This window comes from Mastigoproctus giganteus, chromosome 2 (genome assembly GCF_048544385.1).
Source record: "Mastigoproctus giganteus isolate SK-2022 chromosome 2, ASM4854438v1, whole genome shotgun sequence".
Classification (NCBI taxonomy): domain Eukaryota; kingdom Metazoa; phylum Arthropoda; class Arachnida; order Uropygi; family Thelyphonidae; genus Mastigoproctus; species Mastigoproctus giganteus.
Genome location: NC_143576.1, coordinates 15,327,842 through 15,346,853, shown reverse-complemented (window position 1 = coordinate 15,346,853; position 19,012 = coordinate 15,327,842). Strand labels below are relative to the sequence as shown.

Sequence of the window (19,012 nt, the reverse complement as noted above, 5' to 3'; positions counted from 1 at the left end):
GAATTCGGTTCGTGTTATATAAGATATTGTTCCCCTATTTATAAATCGTGTATGATCGAATTAGTGTAGTGTAAACACGTGTTATACGAGGACTGACTGTACTCGTATTGCAAGACCTCGCTCGTTTATCAAGTTAAAATTTATTAAAAATTTTTGCTCGTCTTGCAAAACACTCGCATACCAAGTTACTCGTAATCCAAGGTACCACTGTATTACATTTATTAAACAGAAAACAGCATTTTTTTACAACAAGCTTACCTTCAACACTATTCAGTTTTTTCAAAGCTCTGCATACAGGTGTTTTAATTCTCAACTTTTTTCCACGGTATTTTACAACAGTAACACTGCAAAGAAATAAATTTTTTAAATTCAAATTATAATAAAACTTAATTCCATGAAATTACAGATCGTGTTAATCTTAAATAATTTTATGTAGTCAGTCAATAATTGTTTTGACAATTAGAAATAATCCTGTGTAAAATTCGGCCTATTGTATATATTGAATAATCCATGCACTTCTTTAAAAAAAAAAGGCCAAAAATTGAGGGGCACAGTTTCTTCAGGTACAAGATTGACAATACTACTGGTTCCAAACACCATCTTAGTTTGTAATAGCTTCCTGTTTTTCTTGTATAATATAATAATGCCTGATGTGATGCCGGTTGCCACAGCATGTTTTTTCACAAAGTGCAAACAGTCAAGTATTGGTTGGTATGAAATAAAACCGAAACCAAAGCTGAAACCTCCATGTATAGCTGTGCTGATATAACTTTCACTGGTCAGTGCCTTGCAGTAATAATGAGAACTTGTTCCTCTAATAATGAGCACAAAAGGCATAAGCTATTGTTCTTTCACAATTAGCAAAACATTTTAAATAACTGAAGATGCACAAGAATTCAGAAATCACGCAGGGGGAATTAAATATGATGTCATTAACAGTGGTATACAAAACTGGGGGAAGCTGATTTTGTAATTACCTAATTTGCATATAATAGATCATGAAAATGTCATAATTAATTATTTCAATTGATTCTCAATTTTTGTCCATCGCTAATATATATGTCAGCTCACATTGTAATAAAAAAGTAAATAATAAATATAAGCACTTTTCTTTTTTTTAAATATGAAAATAACAAACAAAATAAAGCTTACTTTCATTGCGATACTCAGACTTGTTTCTTTTTTTGCACAAATGTTGAATTCTTGACAAACACACTACCTACCTACCTCCCAGTTCTACTTATGTCAGAAAGCTTTGTCAGAGAGGCAAGAAGTTGAAACTGGAGTAACATGTTCATGGCATTTGGTAAGATTGAAATCAAAAACACCTCAGGTGATACTTCATTGAATTTTATCTTCAAAGTTCTATTGAACCATAGTTAAATCAGTTCTTGCAGACTGAGTAAATTTTGCAAAATTAAACAAAAGAGTTCCTAATTGAGTCATACATTTCTGATGAAATAAGTAAAACAAGTAAAACATTTAATGCATAAAATTTTATTTTATTGTATTAAGAAGCTGCTACTTACCCATTAAAAACAAGTTCATTCAATTTCTGCCGATTCTTCTCATTTAAGCCTGAAACAAAATTAAATAAAATACAATTATGTATGGTACAGACCAACTAGCTGAACAATTTAAAACTGTGAAAGCTTTTAAATTATTCAATAAAGCTTTTGTAACAGTTCCACATATATACAGTATAAATCAGGGCAATGTGGCATTAGGGAAAAGTTACACTATGGTTACAGAGATAATTAAATGGTAGAAGACTATGCAATATTATAAACATGCAACTTCCCTTCATGAAGTAATATTATGAATGGAGTTCTGCACAGTTCACTGATGGGGGCTCCTTGCATTATTTCTAATGTTAATTAACATTAGATCAGTATCATTAATTAACATTCTGGTCCATAAAGATAGAAAAAGAACATTTTGGAATTCAAAAGTACATCATCAAGGGTGTCAAGACTACTACTCAGGATTTCTAAGAGGTATAAGCTAAAGGTTATAATGATTTATGCACCAACATCGAGCCATGATGATGAAGAAATTGTGAGTCTTTTAGATGAACAGAAAACTCACTACACTATCATTATGGGGAACTTCAATGCTAGGGTTGGAAAGAGACAAAACAGTCCAGAAAGGGGAACTATAGGAAATTTTGGAATTGGTGAAAGAAATGAAAGAGGTGAAAGACTTTTGGAATTTGCAGAATCTAGAGAAATGTCACTAATACACACTTTTTTCAAGAAAAGGGTGAACAGAAAGTGGACACGGAAGAGCCCAAATGGATTAACAACCAATGAAATCGACTTCATTCTCACTAATAGAAGATATATCGTAAATGATGTTACTGTCCTGAACAAGGTAAATGTTGGAAGTGATCACAGAATGGTAAGATGAACACTTGATATAGATGTAAGAAAAGAAAGGAAAAAACTGACTCAAGTAAATAATACAAAGGTCTTTGAGATAACAGAAGAGGAGAAAAAGCAGTATGTACTAGAATTTAAGAACAAGTTTGAGCTTCTGCAGACTGTTCAGGACCAAGATATCGACAAAGAATATTACAACTTTCTGAAAGTGATAAAGCCCAAGAAACCTATAGGTAAAAAGAAATCCAAAGAAGAAAAAATCAGTCAAGAAACACTTGTCATGATGAACCGAAGACGACAAATGAGGAGCAAGAAAAACACTGACAGGGAGAAAATTGAGTATACTGAGTTATGCAAAGTCATTAGAAAGAGACTGAGAGAGGACATGTTGTTGTTGTTATTTGGTTGTTAGGAGCATTAGCAACTAAGGCCATATTGCTCCGGGGATATGCGGTGGTCATTACCCGACCTTTCCGCATCCTCCATATTTGGTGGTCACGGGCTCGAACACCGGTCTAATCAAGAAGCATGTGCTACGCACTGCTTCTCCTGCCCACCTGGCTATGGAGGTGCCGAGAGAGGACATAAGAAAATTTAACACAAGAAAAGTAGAACAAGCATTAAGGGAAAACATAGGATTTAAATCAGCAGTCATGAGCAGTAATACAAAAAGACAAATGATACTGAAACTGAAGAACAGAGACGGTGTACTTACGAATAGCAGAGAAGGCATAATTCAAATAGAAGAAGACTACTATAAAGAATTATACAAGGAGTGAGGGAATGATGCCAGCAGTGGGGAAGATGGATCGCAAATTAGTAACACATACAACATACCTGATATCCTTCCTGATGAGGTAGAACACGCGTTGAAGAATCAGAAAGCTCCAGGGGAAGATGAAGTTACTGTAGAGTTGTTAAAATTGGGAGGAAGAGACATGACACAAAAACTGGCAAGACTCTTCACAAAATACATTAGAAAATAATGCAATCATAGTTTTGCTGCATAAGAAAGGAGATAAATCAGAAATTGGAAATTATAGACCAATTAGCTTGTTATCCCACATCTTCAAGTTGTTCACAAGGGTCATTACTAACAGATTAGAAAGAATAATTGATGAGAATCAACCGAAAGAGCAAACTGGCTTTAGGAGAGGATTCTCAACTATGAATCACCTTCATGTAATGTCACAGCTAATGGAGAAAGCAAATGAATATAAAACACCATTATGCCTGGCATTTGTGGATTATGAAAAGGCATTTGACTCCATACAGCTTAAGGCAATGTTTCGGGCACTGGAAAGACAAGGCATATCTAAAAAAATATATAAATTCATACACCGACCATTGAATAAAATTTAAAATTTAATATGACTACAATCTTTACACAAAAATATTTACAATAAACTATTGTGGAATGCTAAAAACTGTAATAAAAGATCATTTACAATAAAATTTGCTAAAATATAAAACATTAAAAGCGCTAAAAACCTGAAGCTTTTGGGAGCGTCAGCTCCCTTCTTCAACAGTGATACGACTTCCTGCAACATCTCCTTAAGTAGCAGGCTCACGGTACCTCCACACGTGGTATTTCTCCACGTGGTTCAATCGGCACATGGTCAGAACTGGAACTTTTTAGACATGAGTTTTCCCGACCTCAGAGGCCTCTTTCAGGATATTGGAAGACAAGGCATAGATACCCCATATATCATGATTTTGAAGAAAATATATGAGAATTCACCTCCTTTATTAGACTAGACAAAGACAGTAATAAATTTAAAATTGAGAAAGGAGTTCGACAAGGCGACACAATATCTCCAAAGGTGTTTACTGCTGCCCTTGAGGAAGCTTTCTGAAGATTAGACTAGTCGCACAAAGGAGTCAATGTGAATTGAGAGTACCTAAACCATTTACGATTTGCAGATGACATTGTGCCGACCGGGCTAGCCGGGTGGGTAAAGTGCCTGCCTGGCAACCCAAAGGTCGCGGGTTTGATTTCCGCCTCGGGCTTGGATCAAAGTACTGCAAAAAAACCTTGGGAGGTGCATTATGGCCACAGAAGCCTATAAGGCAACAACTACCAAAAAAAAAAAAAAAAAAAAAGATGACATTGTGGTCATAAGCCACGATCCCAAAGAATTAGAGGAAAATCTTAATCAGTTATGCAGAGTTAGTAAGGATTTTGGACTAAAGATGAATATGGCTAAAACAAAAGTAATGATCAACAAGTATGCCACAGAAAGGGATATAATGATTGAAGGAACAGTAATTGAAAAGGTGGAGTCATATACTTATCTGGGACAAGTCAGCAGCTGTAATAATGATAAATGGATGGAAGTCAAGAGAAGAATAAATTTTGGATGGATAGCATTCAGGAAATATTGTCACATATTGAGGAGCAATATCTCAATTTGTCTGAAAGGTAAAATAGTGAACCAATGTATACTTCCCACCATGACTTATGGAAGTGAAACCTGGACACTCACCAAAAGAATGGAAGAGAAGCTGAGAACTACACAGCGAAGAATGGAATGATTATATTGGGAATCAGACTGTTAGATAAGAAGAGAAACACATGGATTAGGCAGAAAACTCAAGTAAAGGACATTCTTATCAAAACAAAAGAACTAAAATGGTCTTGGGCAGGACACTTAGCTTGAAGACATGATGACAGATGGACTAAGAAAATAACAGAATGGTATCCAAGAGGAGCTAAGAGAAACCTGGAAGACAACAATGGAGATGGACAGATGAAATTCATGAGTTTGTGGGTAGTAAATGGATGGCCATTGCACAAAACAGAAGAAACTGGAAAGTTGCTGGAGAGGCCTTCATCCTGCAGTGGATTGAAAATGGCTGATGATGATGATGTAGATATTTCTGTTTTAATGTCTAAGTTTGCTGAATATTACAAAAGCAGGTAGTGTCCTTTAGTCAGGGTATGCTACCTCAACAAGATGGAGATAAACTAGGCAGGGGATAAAATGGCTATTGAAGTTTAATGCTGATAAATGCAAGTTACTGCATTTGGATAATAGTAACTGCAACTAACTAACAGCACTGGGGGCTATTTAAAAAGAACTTAACATCTCAAGACATAGGTCAGGAGATGTGAAGTTCTTTTTAAATAGCCTCAGTGCTTCAGTAATAATCCAGATATAATAATAATTAATTAACCATGCATTACAAATCTTATCTTAAAAACCAAGACAGAAATTTATAAAAAATTTAAAGGATTCTATCAACTAATGAAAGCACTAAGATTTGAGTTACACCAGATAAGTGGCAACTGAAGTTTAACATTAACTGTGCAAGATGCTGTATATGGGTAGCACTAACCTCAGAGTAACATATCAAACTGTGCAGTACTACACTCAGGGAAGAGGAGAATGAAAAAGACCTTGGGGTAATTGTGCAGTCAAATATGAAGTTTTCTGAGCAGTGCAGATTGGCTAAAAGGGCAGCTCACGTGGTCTTGTCAATAAAATTAATATAACTGCATATCAAGGAATTTTGCTAGAAGGGATAAGAAGGTGACTATCCTCTTGTATAATGCAATGATGAGGCCACATTTTAAGTACTGTATATATAGGTCCAGAGGCCTCATTTTAGCATGGATGTAGAACTGCTGGAACGAGTATAGAGGAGGGCAATAAGATTGGTGAGTGGAAGAAAGGGTTTCTCTTACCAAGAAAGGCATAAGTTCTGCAAATTGCAGTGTCTGGAGACTAGACACTTGTGAGGTGAATAAAGCTTTGAATGGTTTGAGCAAGCTCAATGTTGATGGGATTCTTCCTCTGGCTCAGATTATGCACCTGAGGGGGCATAAATTCAAACTGAGGAAAGACAGTTGTAGAATAGGTGTGTGGAAATTTGCCTTTAGCCAGTGAGTGGTTGACGGCTAGAATAAGCTTCCAACTGTCATTATGGAAGGTGACAGCTTAAATAAATTCAAGGCAGAACTAGACAAATGTTTGGAGTGAAATGGAAAAGTTTTTTTTGGCTGATGTATAAGCTTGCTTTCTTGTATCATATGCCTCTACTAATTATTCATATTATTTAATATTAACAACACAATATTTTTACAGTGTTGTTCTTATTCATCACAAAAACCTGTGTAGTTATTGTTGTTATGGAGATTTAATGGCACAAGAGAAGCTAAGACTATAATATACCTGTCACTGTTACCTCAGAAAGGATTAATTGCATCCACAAAAACAAATACAGCATATCATTTATGATGTTCTGTGTCTTCTTTCTAAAAAAATCCAACACATGGGGTTTTTTAGAAAGAAGAAAATTCAGCAAGGTTGGCTCAATCTCCCATAATGTTCTGTGCTCTCCACAGGCACATTTTAGAAAGGATGTAGAACTGCTGGAACGAGTACAGAGGAGGGCAATGAGATTGGTGAGTGGAACAAAGGGTTTCTCTTTGTTCCACTCACTGTGCTGTCATCTGTTACTGTAAATTTGAGAAGTTGGGTTTCTATCTTGCTGATAGCATGGAAATACAATAAACAAATGCTTGACAAGAATTAAGAGAAGCTACATAGTTATGCCTTTCAATTAACACATTAGAAAAAAATAAAATGTGTTTTCCTACAGTAAACAAATCTTGACTAATAAATAAATATCTGTTGTTATTTATGGCTGGTTTGTACGGATACACATTTTATCGGTTTGTTCAATTCAGCTCTGAAACAAAGAAGTTGTTAACTTGGTGAACAAATCTTTCTGAAGCACCTTTCACTAATAATGTGGCATCCACCTAAAATTTCTTTGAGTGCAATAATTCCAGGACAATTTTGTTATGTGTTTAGATTCCTGGGTTACTGATGATGTAGTAAGGCATGAATTAATGGTTATAAATAAATTTAAAGGATTCTCTAAAATATAACATTAATATGAAAGAAATATTTAAATGCAAGATAAACTGGCAAATACAGCATATAAGCAACCCACTTCTTTAACAGGATTAAATAACATGTATTAAAACTAAACAAAAAATAAAGTAGTTTACTTAGGCATGGGTAATGCACACGCATCATTTCTACTCCCAAGGTAGTTTTAATGCATTGTTTTAATTATATCTTATATTGTGAATACCTTCACGAGTTGCTATGGTATTGCACTACCTCGAATAAGTAACACTTCACCTATGGAGAAGACTATTATCTTCGCCATAGGCGAAGTAATAAGTACAATCTAACAGAGCTTCTTACAATTGCAATATACTTATCATTTCCTTATTCACCAATTTAACAGTACCAAGAAAAAATACATATATATACACACATAAAAAAAAAAGATCTGTTTATACTCTGGCACTACCACTAACTCAGAGGAACTCATAATTAATCATTTCAACAAAAAATTTGATCATTAACAGTATTTAGCAGTCATGCAGACTTCAAATATGGTCCACTGGAATGAATGTGCTACTGTACTCTCCTAGTCAGCTGTTGAGTGAGATTGAACAAACCTGTAAGCTTTACTCCTGTAAACCTGACTTCTATTCCAGGGAAAATAATGGAATCAGTGGTTAAAGAAGTACTGCTGGATCACCTTGACAAGAATGGAATTATACAGAAATCGCAGCATGGATTTGTTAAGGGAAGGATCCTGTCTGACAATCTGATTAGCTACTAAGATGTAGTAACAAATTAACAATTTTGACATCATATATTTTGATTTCGTAAAACTTCTGACACTGTTACAATGTACAAAATGGAGCAGTGTGACATTAGGAGCAAGTTACTGATACAAATAATGAGATGGTTCAGTGGCACAATCATTAAGGATGGTTATGAATGGGCACTGCTCTTCTTGGATTAATGTCATTATCAATGTAATGAATTTATAATCATTGAATCAGCACCGAGACTACCCTCCATACTTCTGATGATGAAAATTCAAAACTTGTACAACTAGCTACAGTAAAATCTGGATTAAGCACCACCTCGTGAGACTGGCAAAATTGTGGTGGTTAACACATGGTCTGAATAAAGGTGCATGCCAAATTTTACTAGTTCTCCCAGATCTCAATGAAAAATAGATCTCAGTGAACAAACAAACAGATCTCAATGAAAAATAAAATTTTATATATTATTTTGAAAAAAATATATTTATTTTAATTTGGCTTAAGGTTGGTTTTTTTTCATATCATTTAACAATTAGTCAAAATTTATTAGTTTAAAAAAATTTCACCCACAGCCTTTAAAGGAAGAATATTCTTTCAATTTTTTTAATAGATTGTAAAGCCTTTTATTATATGATATAACAACAACCTCAGGGGCTCAAATCTGGTGAGTATGGGTTTGGCAAACCCAGGATCCTTCTCTTTCTTGGTGATTCCTCTCTCTCTCTCTTTTTCTCTCAGGGTAACTCGAGAAAGTTTTTTGGCTGGTGCAGCACACCTCAGGCTTCCTTCCATCATATGGCTAATAATAATAACATACAGGAACTTTGATAGCATGATAAAGAGGTAGTTATCTCATTCATTATATCAGATTAGGCTACAGCTGGAATACTGTATACAGGCTTGGAAACCACATTTTAGGAAGGACACAGATCTGTTAAAAAGGGTGCAGAGAAGAAGAAGAAGAAGATTAGTAGGCTATTTGTACAAAAGGTTACTTGTACCAAGAAAGACTGAGGTTCTGTAAATAGCATCTTCTAGAAACTAGGCATCAGCATTATTTAAGTGTAAATTTAGTTAATTTAACCCTTTTAACCAAAAGGGTTAAATTAACTAAATGTCAACAGATTATTTATCCACTCACACAAGGGCATAAATATAAATTGGAATAAGAATGTTGCAGAATGGATGTGTGAAAATTCACATTCAGCCAAAAAAGTAATCTCTTCTTGGATAAACTTGCAACAACTGATTACTCTTTGGCTGAATGTGAATGTTGTGCAGGTAGGAAATCTGAATAAATTTAAGGTAGGTTTAGGAATATTACTGGAAGGAAATGAGTTTTTTTTTTTTTTTAACTTTCTTAACTGATCTAGGCTTTGTTTTTTTGCTTCTTGTTGCCAATACTAATACTACAATGAGTTTTATTTTCAGGTAATACTTGCATTACTTCAAGTACGCATAAAAATAAAAAGCTACAAGTTTGGAAGCATGTGGGTTTTCCTTTAGTTTCAGTTTCGACTTCTGATCAAGAGGAGCTAATGCAAAAAACTGTGTCCACTAAATTTAATAGATTAACAGTTCTGCCTCAGTAGTTTCATTATTCATGTTCATTTGGCTTAAAATATACAAGAATTGCTTTCTTCTAAAATTTAACATTCTGTAGCTCTAACTGATGTTACTTGCTCATATTCCTTATTGTCAGACACTGTAATATCACTGGAAATGCCTGCTGTAAGTAGTAGTAGCAGCAAATAGCTGATGCTATATAAACTTGCTTTTATATGAGCCGATGCTATAAAAGCAAGTTTATAATAGTATCAGCCAAAAAAAAAAAAAGACACACTACACACTTCACCTATCCATATCATCCAAGAATTTGTCCAGTTCTTCCTTGAATCTATTTGAACCATCCACTTCCACAGCAACAGAAGATGGAATTTTGTTCCAACAATCAACTATCTGCTGGCTGAAGGCAAACTTCTGCACATCTATCCTGCAACCATCCTTCCTCAAATTATATTTCAAGAGTTTAGTATCAAACAACATTAACTACAAAATTGCATTTTCTTTTTGTGATAACTTTAGTTTTACTTTAAACAAATAACGATGCATATCATGTCATAGAACTGTATCTCTCTAGAACTTTAAAGTTAGCTTAGGCTGTAAGTACAATTCTGGTAAACCAAGAAAATGTCAAATATTTTCGGGTTAATTCCAAAAACATCAACTACAAAATGATTTTGTAGTTAATGTTGTTTGACACTAAACTCTCGAATTATGCCCATGTGTGTAGTCTTAGCTAAAGGAAGAATGACATTCATATTCAGCTTACTCAATCTGTTTAAACCTTAAACATCTCAATCAAATCATCCTGCAGGTGCCTAGTTTATAGATATTGCAATTTGCAGAAATGAAGACTTTCTAGGTAAGAGCACTCGTCTGTTCCCTTCACCAATCTTGTTGGCCTTCACTGCACTTGTTCATCAGATCCTCATTTTTTCCTAAAGTGAAGCCTCCAGACCTGTATACAATGTTCAAGATGCTGCCCAACCATGGCTTGGTACAAAGGAATAATCACCTCATCTCTGCTAGCAAAGTTTCTATATATCATTAACAAAACCCCACGAACTGTCTTAGAAATATGTCTGCACTGCTCAGAGAATTTCATATCTGACTGCACAATTATCCCCAGGCCTTTTTCATCTTCCATTACTCTGAGTGTAGTACCACACAGTTGATAGTTACTTTGTCATTACTGCTACCCATGTGCAGTACCTTGCATTTGTCAATGTTAAACTTCAACTGCCATTTCTCAGTCTAGATCTTGTTGCAGTAGCTCACCCTGATTATTGTCGTTAACCAAACTGTTAACCTTAGTATCATCTGCAAACTTTGACATTAGGCCTGATATACCTTCATCAACATCGTTAACAAATATTGAAAACAACAATGGGCCCAGCACTGAACCCTGGAATTACATTGATAACATTAGTTCACAGAGAGCAGATACATTGATAATCACTCTCTGTCTTCTTCTACCTAACCATCCTTTATTATCCATAGCAGTAAATTGCCCTTAATGCCACACTGCTCCAGTTTATACAGCAGTCCTTTATGTGCAACAGTATCAAAAGCCTTCCTGAAATCCAGGTATATGATATCAAAAAGTAATTCAGTTTCAAAGATCTATCTTTACTTCCGTAGTATTGATGTTTATATTTCGGCATTATGGTATCATTATTTGTTGACCGTTATCCACTTGGTCTACTGGCACAATAACAGGGAGTTGACCAAACAGATTTTAAAAAAAGTAAATCTTTCAAAAAAATGTATAGAATTAAATTTTCTAATAAAAATTGTTTGCTTAATACAGGGGGAATTAGCTCTTGGGGAACTGAATGCACTACTTTTTTATATTAGACAGATTGAAACTTAAAGAGGATGTTTGTAAGAGGGATTTACCAAGAGACTAATAAAAATCTACCATTTAATTGAGTATGATGCCAAACAGAGGGCCACTTAAAAGTTTCAGTGTACGTTCTAATTTAGACTATTTTTCAACATTAGTCTGGAGGTTCAAAATGCAATGTTGTTCTTGATAGACTTTTATGGCTGAAGTTACCTGAAGAAGTTAGTAAAGATGATCTATCCTACTAATTTTTCTTGGTATTAATACACTTAATCATTCATGTTTCCCTAATGATTTTGGCTTCCTTTTAAATTTCAAATTTAAATAACCCTCCCATATGACATTAATACTATTATTTATAATTTAATTTTCTTATTTAAATACTTTTTGCAATTTAATTAAGTCTTTTATTTATTGATTTCCTTTCAAGTTAATATAACAAACCTAGTTCTTTACCTTCTTTAAACTTTTACTCTTCTTTCTTTACTTTTCTCACTATCCTCTTCTTAAAGATTCAGGATTCTATACATAACTGTTCAATCTACCCACTTTTGTATTTCACTTATCTTGAACATATTTTAACTTTACATCCTTCTAAAGCTGCCAAGCATTTGAAAGTATAATAATATAACTAATTCTGTACTTTATTTCCATCCTAACAATTAATCTTACATAACATGTCATACTTTATTATTTAACATCACACACACTTCCATTATAACACTCCCACTCACAACTTTATCCTGCTTTTAATGCTCTATTCTCCAGGTCCAATGTTAAATTCATTCCTGCTAATGTCACTTCTTTAAGATCACAAGAAGGAATAAACTCAGATATAACCTTACTTTTCATTTTTGCCTTTGGAAAAGGGATCATAGTGACAAACCCCTAGCATTGTCGCTGCTGTGGGTATTATTGCATCAGGCAATCACTGCCTGCAATAAAGATATTCAAAATTCTAGGAATTCTGATTTGAGCAGTTTGTTTATTTCATAGAAATTTTTCCAGGTGCAGTGATGTTTATTTCATATTTAACTCCAAACCTTTTTGGAGTTAAATATGAAGCCCCTCTTTGCAACTCAGTACTAGCTATTTGTTGTTTTCTCCTCAGTTTTTTTTTTTTAAATTCATTCCCTTTTATTCACAGGGCAATAATTAGTATCTTTTGTGCATATGTTTGACATGGCATCAATAAATTTCATTAAGATGAGCATCAACACAACCCCCTCCCCAACCCAACCATGATAACGTGGGGTATTGAGATAATGTGATTTTACTTGTATACCAAAATTTTAGAATCTGCACATTTTATATATATATATATATATATATATATATATATTATTATTATTATTAGCCATATTGTGCAAGGATGCCTGAGGCTTATGCTGCACCAGCAAAAAAAAAATTCCCAAGTTACCCTGAGAGTGAGAGAGAGAATCAGAAGTAGAAAGGAATCACCAAGAAAGAGAAGAATGATGACATCCAGCTCAGGCCCCTGGGTGTGCCAAGCCCATACTCACCAGATGTGCGTCCCAGGGGTATATATATATATAAAGTCCAGTCCAGTTTCCTTAAGTAAAACAAATTGACAATTATACCTCATCACATCACGTGGATATACGGGAGGTGGAGGGGCAATGCTGGATTTAGTCAGGGACACTGATAAACATATTTTTCTAAAAGTAATGACAGTAATCAAGGTAAACTACTACAACATAATCTAAAAAAAAAATTAGGCAGATGGGTTGAGAAATGGCAGTTGAAGTTTAACATTGACAAATGCAAGGTACTGCACTGTATATGGGTAGGTAGTTATACTAGATTAATGATTAATTAATACACTATACTCGGGGTAGTGTAAAACAAAAAAGACCTGGGGTTATTGTGCAGTCAGATATGAAATTCTCTGAGTAGTTTTTCAATGATGAACAGGAACTCCCACAAGGGATATGGAGGCGATTATTCCATTGTACAAGGCAATGATTAGGCTGCACCTTAAGTATTTCATACAGGTCTGGAAGCCTCACTTCAGGAAGGATGTAACAGGAACAGGTGCAGGGGAGGACAATGAGATTGGTGAAGGGAACAAAATGTTGTCTTTCCAAGAAAGGCTTCAGTTCTGCAAACTGCAGTGCCTGAAAACTAGGCACATGAGGTGATCTGATTGAGGTGTTTAAGACTGTGAATGGTTTGAGAATGCTCAATGTTGATGGTATTCCTCCTTTTGCTCAGACTACAGACATGCAGGGGGGGGGGGGGTTAAATTCAAATGCCAAGGAAGGATCGTTACAGGATAGATGTGCAGAAGTTTGTCTGCAGCCAGCAAGCATGTGGTTGACTACTGAAACAAACTTTAATCCATTTTTGTGGAAGTGGGTAAGTTAGATAAATTCAAGGAAGAAGTAGACAAATTATTGGAAGGGATGGACAGGTGATGTGGCAATTGATTTTATTTATTTTGCTGATGCTTTATATGCTTGCTTTCTTACATCATTTGACACTACTAATACTAAGTAAGATCATGGAGGGTGCTTGTGGGGTTCCCCATGATCTTGGGGAATACTGGAGCAACCCATGTCACAGCATCCTAAATATATTAGCCTTTCTAGTGAATGGTGCAGATGGAGCAGATTTGTTCACGTTCTATCTTAGTGACATGCTCGTTAGTACTATACATATATTCTGGCATATATATATATACCAGAAGTCATCAATTAATTTTATTCATGGTCTGTATTAATGATCATGTAATTCGTCATAGTCCAAATTCCTTTTCAGCATAAAATTAGTACACCATGCAAACGTTATATGTTTTTATTTCCTTTTATTACAGAACACAAAGGTCCATTCAATTATAGCATATGATTGATTTTTTTAAATGATCCACACATCAAATTAATGGGGCTAAGAAAATGCAAAATGAAAATAATTACTTTATACACAAATTACAACGTTTTCCCAAACATAGGTCATACTTAACTTTTGATATATACAATGTTGTACATAAACATTTTGTCACTTCCTTGTAGATTTTCTAGTTTCTGACTAATGTTTACATTTTTACTGGACATATTTGAGACTGTTTTCATAATGCTTTGAAGATTACAGTGTTTGTTATATAGTAACAGAAATTGACATTCATTATGTTAATTATTATTTATAAACACCCTTTATTATGTTTTCTAAATGTTCAATAAGTGCTGAAAGTGAAACATCACATCGTGTTATCTTGTTTTTCTTATATATTATGAAAACTTTATCACTATTTAATATTGTTTTATTGTCAACTTTAATTTTTTTTTTTTTTTTTTTATAATTTTCATATATTTTATTGGCCCAATTATTGTTTTACCTCTAACCCCCTATTTTTCCACAGGACCTTAAGTCTTGCCAACCACAATTGTGCCATGTGTAGTACTTTTCAGGAATGTATCCACCGTGGCTGGTGAAGTATTCCTGTATTTATCAAGTATATATAGTAATACTTAAGATATGTTTAGTGTAATAAATATTTTTATATATTTTCATTCTTTTAAACAAAAAAAGTTTGAAGGTGCAAAAAGGCAAGCACAGTATACTAATCATGTGGGTTTCAACTTGCATATAAACCAATTTTTTCATAAACACTGCAAATTAAAAGCTAAAAAAAATTTATGTTATAAACTGGAATATTAGTGGGGAGGCCAGATTATAGTGATTTCCCACTTAGTTCTATTTAGGGCTGAAAGTGCTTTAAGTAGTTTAGAGTGTGCATGCATTTGTGTATATACCACCTAAGAATTAACACAAGACACTATAAAAGAACTAATACCTACAAAGAGATCAAGGTTACAACTGTTTTTTTTTTAATTTAGCAATCAAGGGACTGAGTCAACGATAATTAACTGTAGTGTTTACAGTGTTTTTGTATTTAAAAAAAAAAAATCTGTTGTGTGTGTGTTTTTTTTTTTTTTTTTTTAATAACTTGGAACTGGAATGTTAACAAATTTAAAATATCACAACAGACAGCTTTATTATGCAACATTTTACGAATAAAGCAAAACATCTAAAATAACTCTTCAATTAACTGAGAATATTTTGCCCACTGAAAATTAAAGTATGTGTATATTTTTCATGTATTGGCTCTGTATAAAAAACATTATGGAAATCCTAACTGGCTCTGTGAAGCAAGTACATATATATATATATGTTTGTCAAGGTCCTTTCAAACTATGTGTCTGCTAACACAAATTACTTTGATATATTCCACTAAGTGTTACCATCTCTCATCTCTGTTTACAAGTGACTGTGGATAACAGCACTAAAATAGTTTTGAAAATCGAAAGGAGAACCTGCTAGCCTCAAGTGGCTGATAAAATAAATCTAAGTGAACACACATAGACACCAATGGATATGGGATTAAAACCAGCAAAAAAAATTTTTTACAGGCTTTAGCTAAGTTAAAGTCAAGCAAAGTAAAAATAAGTAAGGCTGTTAAAGTTAAAACAATCACTTTAATTCTATATCTCATGCAGTTTGGTCAATTTGTGCTTTTTAATTCAGTTATCAGGTTTCTCAGCCCAGAAAAATCAGGCAAAGTGGTTTGAGCTATAACATTAACACTGTGTTCCATATTTCTGTTCTATACTGCTAAAAGACCATGTTGTTCCTCCTGTGATAGCAGCAGAGCTTGGGCTTAGACTCTTTAGAAACAATTACATTATCTGCAAGTCGACCAAAAGTAATATAATTTCATTTTTAACTGAATAACATCACCTGTCAGGTGAATGTATCCACCTGAATTCATTAAATATTCAAAGGCACTGTTGTGACCTGTTTTAGAACTGTTTCCATCAGGTTCCATCAGATGACTAGACCTCAATTAGTGATACTGTGCCGTGAGGTGAATAAACGTATCAAAAACAAGCAGCCAAGCAGTGTTCAGAAGAAAAACTTCTGATTCATTGCTCAACACAAATTTCTAATTGAGGCTACTTGTTGTCTGATGATGATGATGGAACCAAATAGTTCCAAAACTGGCCAACAACAGTGCCTTTTGAGTTCATAATGAATAGCATTATTCACCTACTGAATGATGTTATTTGATTAAAACAATATTAGTTACTTTAGGTAAACTCATTGATAATGTAGTAATTTCTGAAGAGCCCAAGCCTTGCCATTATCACATGAGGGTCAACACAGTCCCACAGCAGCACATACAGAAATATGGCACACAATGTGAGCATTATTTCTCAAACTGTTTCAATACCAGTGTTGAAACAGCACCCTGTTTCTTACTTAAGGCAAAATATCCTTCAAAATGTTGGTTGTAGCCTCCCCTTATTATTGTTAATTATTTCTTACTGTAATGTAAAGATTTTTGTTTTTTTTTTTTTTGTTTTTTTTTAATTGTTTTCGTTTTAATTTCTGGAGAGTATCATACAGAAGTGTTCTACATATCATATTGAAGTAAACTTCTCTTATTCTTTTACAAATATTAATACCAACATAGAACGTATTGAGCATTATAGCTCTGGTTCATACTAACAAAATTTCAATATACAGGGTGTCTCAAAAATACACGGCATAACTTCAGGAATGAGTTCCTCATATGTAGACAATAAAAATATTTTATATCAACATAGTTCTGGAAATGCTTGGTTTCCGAGTTTTGAAGATTTGTCTATGACACCTAACTGTTCACATCACCTTATAGTAATTGTTCAAAATGTCCACCTGCCTGAATACAGGCCTCACATCGAGGTCTTATGGACTCGCGAAAACGATGCCAAATTCCTGTTGGCACCGTTGTATCCATTGCAGATGGTAAGGATACAGTTGGTGTTCTTGCAACACTCTCCAAATAGTTGAACGTTGAACAGCCAGTTGCATTGCTATTCTGCATGTGCTGATTCCAGGAGTGGCATGCATAACATCCAAAATCTCCTCCTCTACTTCAGGAGTCGTAGATCTTAGTCATCCTCTGTCGGCAGCACGAGGTGTAAAGGTCCCATGTTCACAAAGGCAGCGATGGATACCTTCAAACGTTTTCCTGTCTGGACATCTTCGTTCTGGGAACCTTTATGGTACAAACGACGAGCCTCCAGAGCATTGCCGTCCGCCAAACCGTACATAAAGTGCATAGCCACTTGCTCCTGATTTGAGCACATGGTCGGTATGGAAAACCACCAGATTCTGTGTCAGTACCTTGTGATGAAGGAAATCACCTGCGGGAGATAAGACATTCCGGTTAATAACTCGGGAACCAAGCATTTCCGGAACTATGTTGATATAAAATATTTTTATTGTCTACATATGAGGAACTCATTCCTGAAGTTATGCCGTGTATTTTTGAGACACCCTGTATATACATACATATTGAAAATTCAAAACACACTAAACAATTAAGTTATAAAAGTCAGATGATATGCTACTGCAGCATTATATGTTCTGTTCACTTTGTATTTTACATTTATTCATTATTTTACTCACATTACATTTTTGAGTTTTCAATATGTATACAATTGGGACAAAAAAAAATTTTAATGGTGTTGAGCATTATTTTAAAACTGAAAAAGTTATGTGAAACAAAAATATTACATATAGTATCTCCTAATAAAGAGGCTCATTGGAAAATTAAAAGCATTTAACTCTGTTCAGAATACACATAAAGAGAGGCTCTCTTCTGGAACAGAAGATTTAGAGGTTCATAGTGAGTTGTTGACAAACTTTGAGAAAATTCCCATAAAACTGACATCTCTAATAGTTCTGCACAAAAAAATTATGAACTGTTCTTAAAATTTTTCCATTCAAAAAAGCTGCATGGGTTTAAAAGCTTATATAATTTTCTACAAGTAGCTAGTTAAGTTTTCTATACATATATACGAGGGGTGTTCACTTAATTCACGGACTGGTGAAGGTTTTACGTTTACCATGTAAACTTTCCATAACTGCCTCTACAGGCGCTCTCCCTGATCGCTACTGAGCAGGAGGCTCTGTGTGCACACACACCAGTATTTGTTGAGCTAGTGTTGCATAAAGAGTTTTTTTAGCCGCATATCACTGATGATCGTTTGAAGCTAATATCGTGTCGGACATACAGATTGAACAGCGATATGTGATTAGTTATTGTGTCAGATGGGGATTTATTTGCATTGGAAACAATTAAAGAGATGAATGAGGCATAAGGTATTGAGTGTCTTAGTAGGACGACCATATTTAAATGGCACAAGTGATTCAGTGAAGGCTGTGAGTCTGTTGCAGATGACCCAAGACCTGGTCAGCTTTCCTTCTCAACAACTCCTGAGCAAATTGCAAAAGCCCAGGAAATCTTGGATAAAGACAGGTGAATTACACTTCGTGAACTACCTGTTAGAATGTCCATTTCATACGGTAGTGCTAACAATGACCTTCTTCCATTGACTGGAAATCCTATCCATAGTTTTGCCTATGATAGCACATTGCATTCAACTTTCCATTTTGAGAAACCTTGTCCTGCTCAATCAGCTTCAAGTTCTCGAAAATCTGCTGCCAATTCCTTAAATGCCGATCTTCAGGTAATTCTCCAGTGGGGCAAAGACAACTTAGTTGATTTCAACC

General features: G+C 34.5%; 1 protein-coding gene across 4 annotated transcripts in view; it reads right to left on the bottom strand.

The window, feature by feature from the left end:
- Window positions 1-19,012, bottom strand: part of crm (cramped chromatin regulator) — a 228,781-nt gene that overhangs the window by 113,051 nt on the left and 96,718 nt on the right. For all 4 annotated transcript variants that reach the window (XM_090388247.1, XM_090388238.1, XM_090388265.1 and 1 more), the window contains 2 exons: window positions 1,530-1,578; window positions 259-344 (listed from right to left, as the gene is read on the bottom strand). In XM_090388247.1, coding sequence (XP_090244373.1) covers window positions 259-344; window positions 1,530-1,578 — 135 coding nt within the window. The remainder of the gene's footprint in view (window positions 1-258; window positions 345-1,529; window positions 1,579-19,012) is intronic.